This window comes from Hylobates moloch, unplaced genomic scaffold (genome assembly GCF_009828535.3).
Source record: "Hylobates moloch isolate HMO894 unplaced genomic scaffold, HMol_V3 SCAFFOLD_21, whole genome shotgun sequence".
NCBI lineage: Eukaryota > Metazoa > Chordata > Mammalia > Primates > Hylobatidae > Hylobates > Hylobates moloch.
The window spans coordinates 3,514,637-3,530,278 of NW_026652296.1; the positions used below are offsets into that span (position 1 = coordinate 3,514,637).

General features: G+C 36.5%; 1 protein-coding gene across 1 annotated transcript; it reads right to left on the reverse strand.

The window, feature by feature from the left end:
• Positions 1 to 1,441: 1,441 nt before the first annotated feature.
• On the reverse strand, positions 1,442 to 15,638 carry SPO11 (SPO11 initiator of meiotic double strand breaks). The gene is made up of 13 exons (XM_032142652.2): positions 15,444 to 15,638; positions 13,493 to 13,606; positions 12,163 to 12,251; positions 11,684 to 11,750; positions 11,342 to 11,450; positions 10,606 to 10,692; positions 9,986 to 10,022; positions 9,534 to 9,643; positions 7,059 to 7,158; positions 6,405 to 6,442; positions 5,255 to 5,331; positions 2,593 to 2,704; positions 1,442 to 2,094 (listed from the first exon to the last, which is right to left on the reverse strand). The coding sequence occupies exons 1-13, from the start codon at positions 15,572 to 15,574 to the stop codon at positions 1,975 to 1,977; spliced, it is 1,191 nt and encodes a 396-aa protein (XP_031998543.1). The 5' UTR covers positions 15,575 to 15,638; the 3' UTR covers positions 1,442 to 1,974.
• Positions 15,639 to 15,642: the final 4 nt, after the last annotated feature.

A 15,642-nucleotide genomic window follows, 5' to 3' on the forward strand; every position in this document is an offset into this window, starting at 1 on the left:
TCTTTTTCAAATTTATTTTTAAATTTGAATGACTATTGTAGATTTGTCACTCCTTCCTATTTTGATAGTATATCCTAAGCCAGATGTGTTGTGGGTTAAACATATTTTTAAGTTAGTAATTTCTTCCTTTACAAAGCATACCAAAGTTCAGTCACACTGTTACATGTTAAAGGAGTAAGTATGGTATAAATTCAGAGGAAAATTTTTCTTCTTTATAAAACTGTTTTTAGAATTTTTGATAGTCTCACGAGTAAGTAAAATTAACAGCATACCAGAATGTTCTCGAAATGTTTGGTTCCTATGTGACCAGGGAATATAACATATTTTGTTAATTGTAGATATGGTATCAGGGGGATCTTGATTTGACACTAGCCAACAATAAGACTTGCAGACCTTTCCCCGCAGTGTGCACACAGACCACAGGTGAAGTACTTTACCTGTACTAGCGCCACGGTACCCACACTTTCTGGGTTTAAGTCCCAGCTCCACTGCTTATTAGTTATGTGACCTTGGGAAACTTATTTAACCTTTCTGTACCTTTGTTTTCTCACCTGTAAAATGGGAATGATTTTTTAAAAGTACCTAGCTCATAAGGTTTCTGTGAAGATGCAATGAGTTATTGTTTGCAAAGCACCTACAAAAATACCTAGCGCATAGTAAGTGCTATGTATGTATTTTCCTTTATTATTATATTACCTTATTTAGTCCTTACTACATACAACCTCTTGGGCAGGCCCAGCCTCACAGGTGTACCACCTGTGCAGTCACCCAGGACCCCAGGCTAAGAAGGGCCTGTGCTTGGTTTAATTCTCTGCTGCTATCATCTTGAAATTCTTAATAAAAAGGGGTCCCACATTTACATTTTGCATTGAGACCCATATTTTCTTGGGGTAAGTAGTATTATTGTCCCCTGTATTATTGTCGCTTTGGACAAATAGCAACCTCAGTGTTCTCACCTGTAAACTATGGTGTAGTTACCCTGTAATTACAAGGTCCTTGGGAGAATTAAATGAGATACTGAATCAGCAGTGATTGGCACATATAAGTTCTCAGAAATGGTATATATTATTATTATTGTTACCATTTCTCTTTATAAAATAACTAACCTAATATTTCCGTGCTTCTATAAATTCTTATTCTTGCTTGCAAGCACAGGAAACTTTCAGTGCAGTTAAAGGTTTACTGAAAGTACAGAATAAAATCATAAAACTCATCTCTGGCAAAATTAAGATAGGTTTATGGAGGGAAAAGTTCACATATTTACTGTTGGAGAGGTACCTTATTAAAATCTGAGGCTTCTGTAGATCTTAAAACTGAAGAAGTTTTTTGTTCTATAGACCTAGACTAGAGAAGCATTCACGACCTTCGAGAAACTTTTCAAATAAATAATATTATCAATAAAAAGTAGGCTCAGTACAAAACAAAGCAAAACACTGAAGACTAGATCAATCCAAATATTTATTCATACTGAATTTTACTAATGTAACAAATGAATTAATGGAGTAAGACCCCTAAAGTATAAAGGCAAAGGAAAATGTAAGAAGAAACCACTGGACCCCAGAATTCATTTGCAGCATCTCAAATTCAGATCATTATGATTTTTGTTACCAGTAAGATACTTTATGCCTTAACATTAGTTGTATCGTAGAAGGTAAATAAAGTATTTTGTAGACTTTGATGACATGTATAAAATATTATTTTTTCAAACATAATTTAAAGGTCAAAATAACATATTCTTTTATAATTTACTTTAGAAGATAGGACAGAAATCTGTCTCTACAGAGGATAGAATAAGGCCTTCTAAAGAAAATTGGAGTACAGCATTTGTTTTGACAAAAAAATATAATTAACGGAAAGTTATTTTATTTCACCTTTACAGAATTAAGAATATATGTTCTTTCCACAGTAGTATTTGCCAATCAAAACAAAACTAATGAAAAGCCTCTGGCAATCAGAAGTTCTTCTGATTTATTTTTATATCCATCCTCCAAATTTTAATTTGTTAGGTAAGTACACTCTGGAAAGATAATCTGATGATAGGAAAGTCAAAGCTTGAATTTCTGCCTTCATTTTAGAGTCTGCCATTATTTCCATCTGTCAATAAAAGTAAAATATACTCATACCGGAGTTCTTAGCTGCATTTCTGTCAATTCAACAAACTAGTAATCTAGAATTGCTTTATTCTCCAAAACCAGGGACAATAGCCTTAAGGGTCAGCCAGAATATTCTAGAGCTGCTACAGCTAAAAATATCTGGAGTGAGAATACTCTGTATGCTGTCTTCAATAATTAGGGATAGTCTGAAATCTTTATGATTTCTTCTTCCTTTTTTTAATCCCACAAACTACAATACAGCCATCAAGAATGTGTATATAACCATGATAAGGATACAAACAGGCCAGCTCCATTCACTGATATCATCTAGTAGCATTCATATGATTCAATTTCAACAACTTTACTGCCAAACAACACTTATGTTAGTCGTGTCATATAAACTTTCAAGAGGGATATTTTCAAAATACGATGTGAATAGCCACTACTAAAGTAAAAGACAATTAAACATGAAACACTTGAGTTGTAAAAGGAAACATACTTCTTTTCTCCAAAATGGTTGGTAGGTAACATAAGGTCTCCTCAGGATACTGTCAAGTTTCATTTGGTCCCTTTTCGTCAGTGGAATCAAACTATCTTTAGGTACATTTAATCTGGAAAAAAGTAGGTGAAAAAAATCAGTAAAAAAGTGTTTCTGTAACTTGAATGTCATGTATTTTGCCTGTATTTATGGTATTACTTCAAGAAACTCAGAAATAAGAAAATTAGTACAGATCTACCGCTTACATCCAGGATTGAGGGGATCTGTCATGTCTTAGACCAGCAAGTTTTCAAGTTCATAGTGGAAGTTTGTGTTTCCACAGTAAGATTCTAAAGTTTTTGTTTTCCTTCATGTCACACTCGTGGGATGACGACAGGATGACAGGAAGACCCATATTGGTTATTAAACAAATGCCAATAGCACTACCATCATGTATATAGATACCAGGGCAGCTTAATAATGTACATTAAGCCTCTCAGAGCTTCACACTCTTCTGGCAGTGAGCTCCAATATGCATGGCCAACGGCTGAGATTCACTGAGGGACTTTGGGTTCCATTGAGTATTTAATTCTTCATAATTCATTGAACATGCTGGGCCATGGAAGTTAGTCTCTCACTTTTATCACTTTACACACATGCACACTCACTTTTATCACTTTACACACACACACAAACACATTCTTACCTATCTAGTTTTAAATTTGAAAAACGTGGAATATAACTTTATCATGGTATGTGTTTTAAAAATAGAACATGAGAGGTCCTGGATTTATGGTGTGGTCTACCTTTTGAAGTCACAAATCCTAGATTTCCCAGGAGAGTCTTTTTCAATGTGTCCATAATTATGACCATTTGCCAGGGGCAGCTCTTGGATAGGGGTGACAATTTGATTGAAAGGGAGGCCTAGAGGATTTCCCTTGCAGCCCGGCTTCTGTAGCTACCGTAGTGTTTTTCCTTTGATTGTATATTCATTTGGAGTGGCTTTTTAGTGCACTGATAGAATTTATGAGATGCAGCTAGAGTTTCTTGAAGCCATTCACCTTAATAATTATCAGATCATATGTCTTGAATTTGTGTTAAAATTGTTTTTATACAAACAGATCACCCCCAAGGGATTTTGACCATGACACACATACACTAAATTGAACACGTTAATCCACTGGAGTGTGAATATTCAAAAATAAAAAATGAAATGTTTCCTCTTGGACCCTCATTTTATAGGAAGTGGCTGATCACCCAAAACCTGTTCACATTCCATATTTAGGAAACAAGCACCTGTTATCAAGGATTGCTCACCACTTAAAGAAATCCAATAAATATGTTTAAATTCATTCTTACTGACCAATTAGAACAATAAAACATTTTAAAATATCACATTAGCAGAGGTGAAAAAAATGTTAATGCCGTAAGCTGAGGGACAGGTGGACTCTTACTCTTCAGAGAAAGCAAGAAACTTAATCTATCCAGACAACAGTCAAACCCTGATTATGGGGATCCCCTTTGACCCACCAGTTCTTCTGGGAATTCAGCCTAAGGGACTAATTAAGGATGTGCATAGAGATTTAGTTACAAGAGACTCCATCAAAGCACGACCTATGAGAATAGAGAATTGGAAAACACTTAAATGGCTACGAGGGAATGGCTGAATAAACACTAGCTCATCTAGAATTAAAACTCAGCAACAAAAGATGCTAAAATAAGAAATGTACTTTATTGACATGGAAAAGTGATCACATTGTGTTGTTGTGTTTTAAAAAAAGCAGATTACAAAATAACAGAGTATGATCTCAGTTATGTGAAAAAGTTACGGCTATGCACAGAAAAAAAATCTACAAAGGTAAGGCTGCTGATCTGTAGGTGATATTTAACTTGTTACTTAAAATTTTTTTCTATAATGAACATATATATTAAACTTGCCAAACTTGAGGTTCCCAAATTTTAATACTCTTAAAATGATATTTTTCTTTCGAAGTTAAAAATTTAAATCTATGACAAAATTGATTCATATGGCAAATGATGTTGTCAATGGTTACAATTTAATTGGATTTACTGTATTGTACTTTTTTTTTTTTTTTGGAGACAGAGTCAAGCTCTATTACCCAGGCTGGAGTGCAGTGGCGCGATTGTGGCTCACTGCAACTGCCGTCTCCCAAGTTCAAGCAATTCTTGGGCCTCAGCCTTCCTGGTAGCTGGGATTACAGGCATACAGCACCACACCCAGCTAATGTTTGTATTTTTAGTAGAGACAGGGTTTTGTCATGTTGCCCTGATTGGTCTCAAACTCCTGGCCTCAAGTGATCCACCCACCTTGGCCTCCCAAAGTGCTGGGATTACAGGCGTCAGCCACCATGTGCCCGGCCTACAATGTATTCTACTTTTAAGTATAAAAAGTGTGTAAAATGTCTTAACCATAAAAGTAAAACAAAAAGTTTTTAGCTAGCTGAAAGTGTAACACATTAACCAAATTCATGTGTTAAATATTTTAGTAGTTGAAACAGAAACATTAATGAATTTAATTCATAATTATATAATCATAAGTCATCGTGGACAACATAAATAAAAAACATTAAGAGCTTTCCCTTGTGGTGACTTTTTATGCTTATTGTTACATATGACAATAAATTGTCATTTTAAATATCCTAGGTCTACTATACTATCTAACCTTTTAAGATCAGAAGGGAGAAGACCAAGCCATCTAATAGCTGGAACTGTGAGATGATGAGCTTCAAAAGACATAGACTAAAATAAAGAACAAAAGTATATTAGGTGAGGCTAAATTGCAGAAAACTAGCATTCTTGTTTTTCAGTCAATTTTTTCACTTATTAAGAAGGACAAGCACTAAAGCTGGCTTCACATGCCCAGAGCCCACAGAAGTAAGAAAACCATCAGCAGCTATGCTAAGCTGGGCTTTTAGTGAAGGTGTTAAAACTTCTCTAAGTGCAGTGGCTCATGCCTATAATCCCAGCACTTTGGGAGACCAAGGCGGGAGGATGGCTTGAGCTCAAAAGTCCAAGGTTGCAGTGAGCTGTCACTGCACCACTGCACTCCAGCCTGAGTGACAGAGTGAGACCCTGTCTCAAAACAGCAACAAAACCACCACCACCACAACTTCTATGTAGTGTTTCTGTATTAATTTTCTAAAGCAAACTATAAATGAAGCTCTCTGACCTACATTTCTTATTGTTCATGATTCCCCATCTTACACCCTGCTCCACCATCCTTTTCATCTGCTATAAATTTCACCATGCATCAGAATCCTTGGAGGATCCCACCCCTGGAGATTTTGGCTCAGTAGTTCTGGATGGGGACTGAGATTTGCATTTCTAAGAATCTTCCAGATGATGCTGATGCTGCTGGTTTAGGACCACACTGTGAGACCACTGGTATATGGTAATTGTAGACACTGGTGGTGACATTTATTGTTTCCGTTTCTCCTTATGGCAGGAGAAAAGGGATTAGAAAAGTCAGAATTCAAGGCTCTATATAATATTTCGAGTACATTTGGTGATCAGACAGCGTTGTTGCTACCCTAGAGCCCCACAGTTCCTTCAGTATGCCAAGAGAGTGCAGGATAATACTGCCGCTTGCCCACAGCTAATCCCACTCTGTCATCTGTGGTTGCACTGGCCATACTGGGAGCTGGAGTCACAGCCGCCGACACACAGATTGCTCCTAGAAGAGGATACTAGGCCCTCAGTTACACTTTGGGCACTCTCAGCCTACTTGAGGGTGATTAGTAAATGCAGAAATCACCTCAATGAATATAAAATATCTAAATAATAACAAAGGAAAACTGCTTTTCTATACTTACCATAGATCCATACTTATAGATGCACATTATTTCTATGCCTGTTAAAAGAAAGTTAACTATAAAATTAGTCTCCTTACATATTACAGGTTAATTTGCACTCTCAAATTTTATCTACTATCTATAATTTTAATTTTGTGGACATCACCAGTGAAAAATTTACCATTCTCAGTTTAATATGACAAAATAACAATAAATTGTCTCAAATAATTATAGACCTAATTTTAATGTAATCATTTTCTTTTAAAATGTTTTATAAAAGTGTCCTGAGAGTAGAAAACACAACTACAGGCTGGGCACCGTGGCTCGCGCCTGTAATCCCAGCACTTTGGGAGGCCGAGGTGGGCAGATTACCTGAGGTCAGGAGTTCGAGACCAGCCTGGCCAACATGGTAAAACCCCGTCTCTACTAAAAGTATAAAAAATTAGCCAGGCATGGTGGTATGTGTCTGTAGTTCCAGCTACTCAGGAGGCTGAGGCAGGAGAATCACTTGAACCTGGGAGGCGGAGGTTGCAGCGAGCTGAGATCACGCCATTGCACTCCTGGGTGACAGAGCAGGACTCAATCTCAAAAAAAAAAAAAAAAAGAAGAAGAAAACACAACTACAAATATGATTTAGTTATGACTATTGTTGTAAATAGTCCAATGACAAATTACCATGTGGATCAGCATCTACAAGAGTGAAAACAGGAACATGAAACGTATCCCACAGTTTCTTGACTAAAAGTCTTGTGTTTAGATCAGGAACTCCCTTTCCCTAAAAGCAAGATGAAAATTAAGAATTTTAACTTCAGTAGAATAAAATGGCTACAACTACACTCTTATTAATAATTTAAAAGTTAGGCCGGAAGCAGTGGTTCACGCCTGTAATCCCAGCACGTTGGGAGGCCGAGGTCGGGGGATCACCTGAGGTCAGGAGTTTGAGACCAGTCTGGCCAACATGGTGAAACCCCATCTCTACTAAAAATACAAAATTAGCCAGGTGTGGTGGTACACGCCTGTAATCCTAGGTACTTGGGAGGCTGAGACAGGAGAATCACTTGAACCTAGGAGGCGGGAGTTGCAATGAGCTCAAATTACGCCATTGCACTCCAGCCTGGGCAAAAAGAGTGAAACTCCATCTCAAAATAATAATAATAATGATAAATTATAGGTTATGCTCATACAATGGTTAGTACTCTGCATGTGGCCACAGCAACCCTGGTTCATATCTGAGTCACAGCACCAAAAAAAAAAAAAAGGTTACATCTTCCTACCTTGGATTTCAGGTGCTGAAAGACTGGTGTTGACTGTGAAAAAAAATGTACATTATATACATACAGAGTGAAGGACTGGGAATTATGCCAGTCCTAGGAAATGATCCTAAGGAAATATTTCAGCAAAAACAGAAATAATAAACATCCTACATATTTAAAGATGGTCACTGAAGTGTTATTTAAAATGGCAAAAACTAATATAAATAGCCAAAATATCTAACAACAGGGATGTGGAGAGGCAGCATAGTACAGTGGTGATCTGCAGCAGTTGCAGGGCTAGGCAGCCTGAGCTCACATCTCACCTCTGCTACTTCTTAGCAGCATGAACTTGAATGAGTAACAAAACCACTCTGTGGTTTGGTGCTCTGTAACAACATATGAGATTATTATAGAAATTAAATTATTTAATAATCATAAAGCACTTAGAAGAGTACCTGGCTTAAATTTAGGGTTTAATAAAACTTAAATGGTGGGATAATATTATGAAGTCATTAAAATAATAATTATGTAGAAAAGTAAATTGAAGAGTGTTACAACAATGTTAGAGAAAAGCAGAAAACCAAATGATACAGGGAGCAGAGGAATTGCGCAGAGCAGCCCTGGAGATTCAGAATGGGCTTTGGGTCACAGCTCCGAGTTTGAATTCCCTCTCTGCCTATCATTAGTGGTATGATGTTGGGCAAGTTTCTTAGTCTCTTTAGGCCGTGGCTTTATCTATAAAATCAGCATAAATATGCCTGTCACACCGAGTGATGGCATTATAGCAACATGGAGTTTATTCAAATCCAGTCCTGGTTTTGAATAGCCATAGAGATGTGGTAAAATACCTTCCTGCATTCCAGTACCCCATTATTAAAGTGAAGATGATGTTAGTACCTACCTCCTAAGGCCGTTGAGAGCCTTTACAAGTTGACATGTGATAAACACCAGTAAATGTCAACTCTTACTATGTCAAGTGCTTAGCAGGGGTCCTAGCTCATCATGAGTACTTATTGTATTTTCATAATGTTCCTTGGGAAAAATAATAGCACATGAACACAGTAGAGGAGTCAAACAGTATTAAAGGACCTGGTGAAAAATGGCTCTTCCTAATATGGCCCTCGAGTCCCAGCCTTTCCTTGAGAGGCATTTGTGAGAGATGTTTATGCAGGCAGTAAGGAGCGCTGCCCTGGAGAAGAGGCGGAATGGAGTCTTAGAAGGGCTGACCAGTTCCACAGAGGCATCCAGATTTGCAGTAGAAGTATCAGACAAAACCAAAAGTTTTTGAACTGGCAAGGAGGGAAATGACAAGTCTGGTGTGGCAAGGAATCGGTTAGGTAGAATGAGAGATAACTGATGTCAGGGGACTGTCTGGAGGCTGCCAGGTGGTTGTCTTGTGTAAGAATGAAAGGAGAAGGATTAAGGAGAAAGGGCTGAAATGAAAGAGATTCCCAAGGCCAATTCAAAAGGACTTGGTGACCATGGGATGTGAGGAGTAAGTTAAACTGACTCTGATGTGTGGACCTCATTGCAGTGTCTGTACTGATAGCCACAGGACAAGTGGCAGGAACACTCAGCTTTTCAAGGAAGAAAGCTTTTGAGTGTGGTTTTAGAACATGAACTTATCAAGGTTACAGTGCTCTATGATCATGCCATGGTACTTCGGCCTGGGTAACAGAGCGAGACGCTGTCTCTATTAAAAAAAAAAAATGAACTTGAGGTGATAGCCAGCTTTGAGGATGTTTAAATAAACACATTGGAAATTCCCATTCTATGATTCCAAAGGATGCATTATATTGAAAACAGGACATTGTGTAGATAATATTGTAAATCCTCTTACCAATCACCATAACAGTATATGTTAGTCTTGGAATTGTAGTAAAGTTAGATAATATACCGTAATCATAATGCATGGAGACAATTTGTTGCAAAAGTTGTCATCTAGAAGCCGCTGAAATGTTGCATCTTTTTCTACAATTAATACAAACTTTGCATCTGTAACTAAATCTGTGAAGTTAAGGCTGATAAATTGAAAGCAAGAGTATTTCAATTTAATCACCAACTAAATTAAGGTGCCATATAGATAATTCAAAAGCAGCTATAGATACAACATTTTAATTTGTACCTTCAAACATATAAACATATCTATTCATATATTCAGATATCTGTCTCTTCCACTAGATGGTGAGCTCCTAAAAGAGTCCTAAAGAAGGGACCATGGTGTGTTCATCTTGACTGCTGTAGGGCCTAACTTGCTCCTTACACATTATGAAGGCTTGGCTTACCAAAGGAATTAATGAATGAATGAACATTCCAAAAGTTTAAATAGTTTTCCCACTTAAAGGATACTCCGAATTCCTTGAATATTCGATGGCACAGCAACAGCCTTTAAAAAAAAAAGTTTTTATCTTACATAAAAAGCAAAATAACCACATTTTTAGTTTATCACAAAGCCCTCTGTTTTTATTTTTCTTTGACCATACCAGTCATCGGAGACTTATTACTCTGTTAAAAAATAGTAGAAAACAGCTTTACCCCTCAGTAAGAAAACCAGCACATGACTCACAGCAATTCTCCCAACAGGGGTACTAAGTTTAGTATTGTGGGCTCTCTTTGTATCAAAGCCCAGCAAATAGTTTAGTATTAAAAATATTACTTTCAGAACCAGAAAATTTTATGAAGATTACTAAATAACACGCTAAAATGATCAAGCCACACTTTATCTGAAAATAATAGTGCATTTTTAAAGAGTTATATATGTATGTTCATTTCAATCTGACATTTGACAACTAGCATAATTTGAAACTATGTAATGTACAGTTCTGTAAAGCATATTCCCATTCAGCTTTCAGTTTTATTTTGAAATCTTAAGCTCTAGGTTACATAACAAAGCAAGAAATAAAATTATGCTTCAAAACTGAAGGAGCTAGAAGAGTTAAAGCTGTGAAAACATCAATGATGCTTCTTACCGTTGTACCACAGGTACAATTCACTTTGGTGCCATCTTCCTCGATATATCTTAAGTTGCCAGCAATTAAACCTTTTGATGTAGATAACTGCAAAAAATAATAGACATATTTGAAACCTGCTTCACGAATATATTTTATGCTATTAAGTCACTCCTTGTGTTCATCTGCTAAATTACTGGCATTTTCACTTGGATTGAAATTTAAGAGATGAAAGAGAAAATATGTAAAGGTATTTAGGAGTTAAAAATGTTTGGTAATTCATCAGTTTGGTCCATTCACCCAAAGGAATATATTGAGAATATATTACTTAAATTTATAGTGAGAAAAATGCAAGCATCAAATAATAGCAAAAGAAGACTATATTATGTTTTAAAATTATGTTTTGGCCAGGCGTGGTGACTCACGCCTGTAATCCTAGAACTTTGGGAGGCCAAGGCAGCGGATCATGAGGTCAGACCATCCTGGCTAACACGGTGAAACCCAGTCTCTACTAACAATACACAAAATTAGCCGGGCGTGGTGGCAGACGCCTGTAGTCCCAGCTACTCGGGAGGCTGAAGCAGGAGAATGGCATGAACCCAGGAGGCGGAGCTTGCAGTGAGTTGAGATCACGCCACTGCACTCCAGCCTGCCCGACAGAGCGAGACTCCATCCCAAAAAAAAAAAAAAAAAAAAATTATGTTTCATACAAACATTTTGTTTTAAAATAAAATGTTTTGTATAAGGTACTACTTACTATATGTAGACTCCTCCTTGACACTTTTAACATACAAGAAATGTCATTGATAATATTGTCGACGACAGTCTGGTTACCAAAGAGTTGGCTGTCAGTGTAATATATGTCCCTATGAAAATTTAAAATACATATTTTTAATTAACCATATTCTCTTTGAATATGACAAGTATTAGAGTGTTAACTGAAGAAAGCTTTAACTGGATGAAAACACAACATATAAAGAAAGTAAATTATGAGCTATAGTTTAGTCTTATGTAACTTTTCAAAGTATATAATAAAAGTTAATCCAACTATTTCTCACGTTACATTTTGAAGAGTAATGTACTAGAACAATATATTTACCTTTTGGTTGCATAAGTGTTGCTCTGTACTAATTTATAAATCATGGACAATATTTTAAGGATTAGAGCTGGAAGATAAAATTCAACAAACAAGTTACTCATCATTTCTCTTACTGATTCAAAAGATACTGCTATCAAGGATTTTAACTTAATTTTAGTTAACATTTAAAAAATTATCTTTCCAAAATGGGAGGGTTAAGTACAGAACAATTACCTGAAGAATCAGTTAAAATTAATTGCTCTATGGACAGCAAAACTGAGAGGATAATTTTGCACTGAACCACATACCTTGAAAAATATGTTTATGTTGATAACCTACTTCCACAGTTATTGACAATGAAAAATTCTAGAAATTTATTTCATGTATGAAAGTGATCTATTAAAAACAGGTAAAATTATTTAACTAGGAACAAATAAAATTGAGAAGATAACAAAATTTATTTATCCTTTATTACCAAAAGCTAGGAACAATTAACTTACCAAATTTTTTAGCTGATTTTGGTGAATCACTTTTGATCTTTCTCGTGGTGCAATGGGATACCATCTGAAGACCCACAGAATCTTCAAACCTGTCATTTTGTTTAAAGCAAAGGAATAAAGTGAAAAAGACAACTTCTAAACACCAAACAATATATACTTATGGTCTTCTGCACATCATTTAAAACCCACATTTCTTCTCAATTTAAGCACTGAAGCTTTAGGATCAACTGGTTTGAAAGCATAGATCATTCCAGGTGATAACTAGGAAATTAGGTTTGTGACATACAGAGGCACTAAGATAAACCATTTAACATAAATGAGCTAACACCTTTGATTAGGGGGTGTGGGAGTGTGTTTGTGTGTGTGTGCATACTTTTTTCTGGGAAGACATTTTTAGTGTATGTAAAATGTTTTCAAATATTTCACAATTAGTTCTTTATTCATTTTAGTAATCTACTCATTTAATAATTTTACTTAATTTAATAAGCTTTGAAATGTTTCATTTCTGATTTACCTGCAAAATTACATTACATAAAATAACAATTTTATTAGGTTGTTAAGCTGAACTGCCAAACTTCCCCTAAAGGTGGCAGAAGGCACCAGGTGGATGTCAGGTGTAAGCTGCTTCAAAGCTAGATAAAATCCATCTTTCAAAACATGACTGAAAAGTATACAGCTTATATTACTTATATAGATAATAACAACAGTGATGAAGGAGACTCAAAATTCCTTTCATTTTGTTTCTGTATCTCTTACAAAATATGAGAGGCTGGAAAAAACCTGTATAACTAGGTTCAAGAATTCTGATAAAGCTCTTTGCTGATTTTACCCTTTTTGGACACATGACTTAGCAGGGGCAGAAGATCTGTCAGGAGAAAGCCTTAAATGTGCTCTATGTTCAGGATACTTTTATTTTGGTCTGGTATCAGGATTGGTTATACTTCCCCTGAGCAAGTGGTTTGCTTTTGTGGCATACGTGAGAATTGCATCCATGGCATCTCCCCCTCTGACTGCTAGAAAGCTTAGCTCCAAGTATGCTGCCTATTCTTAGCAAAGTTATGAGACTTTATCACATGCATTTGGAATTCTAACCTCTTCTGGTACTCCATTCTGTTGGTGCTAGCATTGTTTTCCTTTGCCTCATCTTTCACACCTACTTCTAGTTTTACATAACCTCTCTGTATGGTATGCATTTTGTAAACTTCCTAAATCCTTTTTTTTGGCAAGGTAAAGGCAATAAAATGAAAAAAAATGACCAGAACTCTAACTCAAATAATTTGAATAATGACATAGATATTACATTTAAAAAATAAAAATGCAAAATGCCCACTTTATGTTTTCCCAGCTTGATCTGTTGTCTATCGTGAATGCAGGTGCTTCATTTCTTGCCAAGCTTGTGATTATGTCTTGGATAATATTTTCTATAGATGCAAGAACCTCAGAACTGAAACAATAAACACAGCATGATTCCATCTTAATCATAAATTTTGACTTCATAATATGTAAGATTTTCCCAGATCAATACTAAAGTAACTTTTTATTTTATTCTTTTTTAAGACTAGGTAATTGGGGTGGGGTTTTAAAAAAAGACAAAAAAAAGACTAGGTAATACATGTCAATAATTATCTCTCCCATTAAACCTTTACTACTGCATTAAAACAATTGTATTTACAAATAAATTTCATTTGCTTGTAATTTTACTTCTCAAGCAATTACCAGTTGAAGGTCTCCCTTTTACATTAATGACTAAATTTACAACTATATTTTTATCTACACTTCATATTAACCTACTGTAATCTAGCTGAACTTGAATACAAACTTGACTTGACATACTACTGATAAATGTTTTAATTAAAAAGTGATACAATATTGGCTTTGAATTTCTTTCCCAAAAATGCAACGCAAAAATTTCAAAAGAAACACCTTTTGTGGTCGCACATTACCCTAGTTGATCTCATGCCTTAAAATCAGCTCTTTTGAAATTTAGCGATACAAAAAGGAAAACGTTTAATCACTACCCTGGAAAGAATAAATTGTGAGTTCTGCAACAAACGGTTGACTTGGCAGCTATTACGCCACTCTACAGCAAAATGAGAAGACTAAGCCCAGTTTTCTGTCAGCTGACGGTTAATTTCACAAGCCATCAGCTTCAAAAAATGTTGTTCCGTTATAAACACCATTAACTTATTGTCTAGGAAGAGAAATCAAATGCACTCTAGAAAACGGGCAAAATGTTGAGTTTTAATATCCACAGGAACTTAAGAGTTTTTACTGAAAACTTGTGTTTCAGAAAATGTATTTTAAAACATTTAATCTATTCTAATATTGGGAAGTAAAAACTGACCCAAATATTCATTTTTCTTAGTTTGGAGAAAAAAAGTGGTGCAGGATAATACTGTAACCAACTTTAAGATACAATCAGCTTCGTCTACGCCTGCGATATTAACAAGGGACTTGCCACTCTCCTTTTCCCTCACTCTCCTAAGTTCTCCCTCACGCTAAATTATTTTGTAAAAATTGGTTTGCTTGTAGGTTTTTCAGATTTTTTGGTGGTTGGTTTGGGCTTAAAAATAAAAGGCTGAAAAACTTTGCTGAGCAATCAACCAAGAAAGCGGGTCAAGGAAACAAAGTATTTTTAAGTGAAAGTGGTCAATAATGTAGTCACGTTTTCTGTGGTTAATTCCAACATGGGTAGCTGGAGGGTTCCTGTAATTGATTTTAAATAAATCATTTAAAATATGTACATTCTCTCCACTTGCGAAACAATAAAACATGTTGTCTTATTATAAACCACTTAAAATGTGTTGATGTCTTTGTTAATTCTGAGAAAACCATTCGCCTACTGAGAGAAGACATACAACACTCATTTTCTTTCTTAAAAAAACACACAAAAAAGACCAAAAAAAACCCTTAAAGTTTAACCTAAAATTTTATCCAAAAAACGTTTAAAAAATACAAAGCTAACTGTACCCCAAACTCCCCAACCTATATGGATCTTAGGAAACCTTCCAATCCAGCTGCAGGGAGCCTCTGGAACGTTCTAGAAGGGGAACATCCTAGAAGCCACAGAAGGGGGTCTGCCACCTGGCTTTCTTTTTGAGTTCAAAATAAGGTTTCAAAGCAGGTGGCGGGTACTCAGGAAGGATCTTTTTGGGGGTTCCTGGCTGGCCCACCAAGGGGTGCCTCCTCAGCCTCAACACTAGGAGGCAGCCCGGGGCCAGGAAGAGCGACCGACTTTTCTACAGAGTGGCTGCCTCGCGCCTCGGCACCAGCTCCTGTACCTGGAGGCCAGGCGGCTTCCCCCACTTGGGGGCTCCCTGCCACCTCTCCTCAGGGCAGCCAGCAGGGACTCCCTGTGTCGGTCCAAAACCTCGAAGAACGAGGCCTCGGGCCCCATAGGTGCAAAGGCCATGAGGGCAGACGGCTGCCAGAAGCTCCAGAAGCCCCGTCCTAGGCTGCGCCTTTGGGGCGTGGCTGCGT

Excerpts from the sequence above, each read along its gene's own strand:
- SPO11 (XM_032142652.2), bottom strand. The coding sequence starts at position 15,574 with ATGGCCTTTGCACCTATGGGGCCCGAGGCCTCGTTCTTCGAGGTTTTG. Across the intron at positions 13,607-15,443 it reads GGAAGCCGCCTGGCCTCCAG|TTCTGAGGTTCTTGCATCTA; the intron begins GTACAGGAGCTG and ends TTATTGTTTCAG. Across the intron at positions 6,443-7,058 it reads TGTAGATGCTGATCCACATG|GCATAGAAATAATGTGCATC; the intron begins GTAATTTGTCAT and ends TTCTTTTAACAG.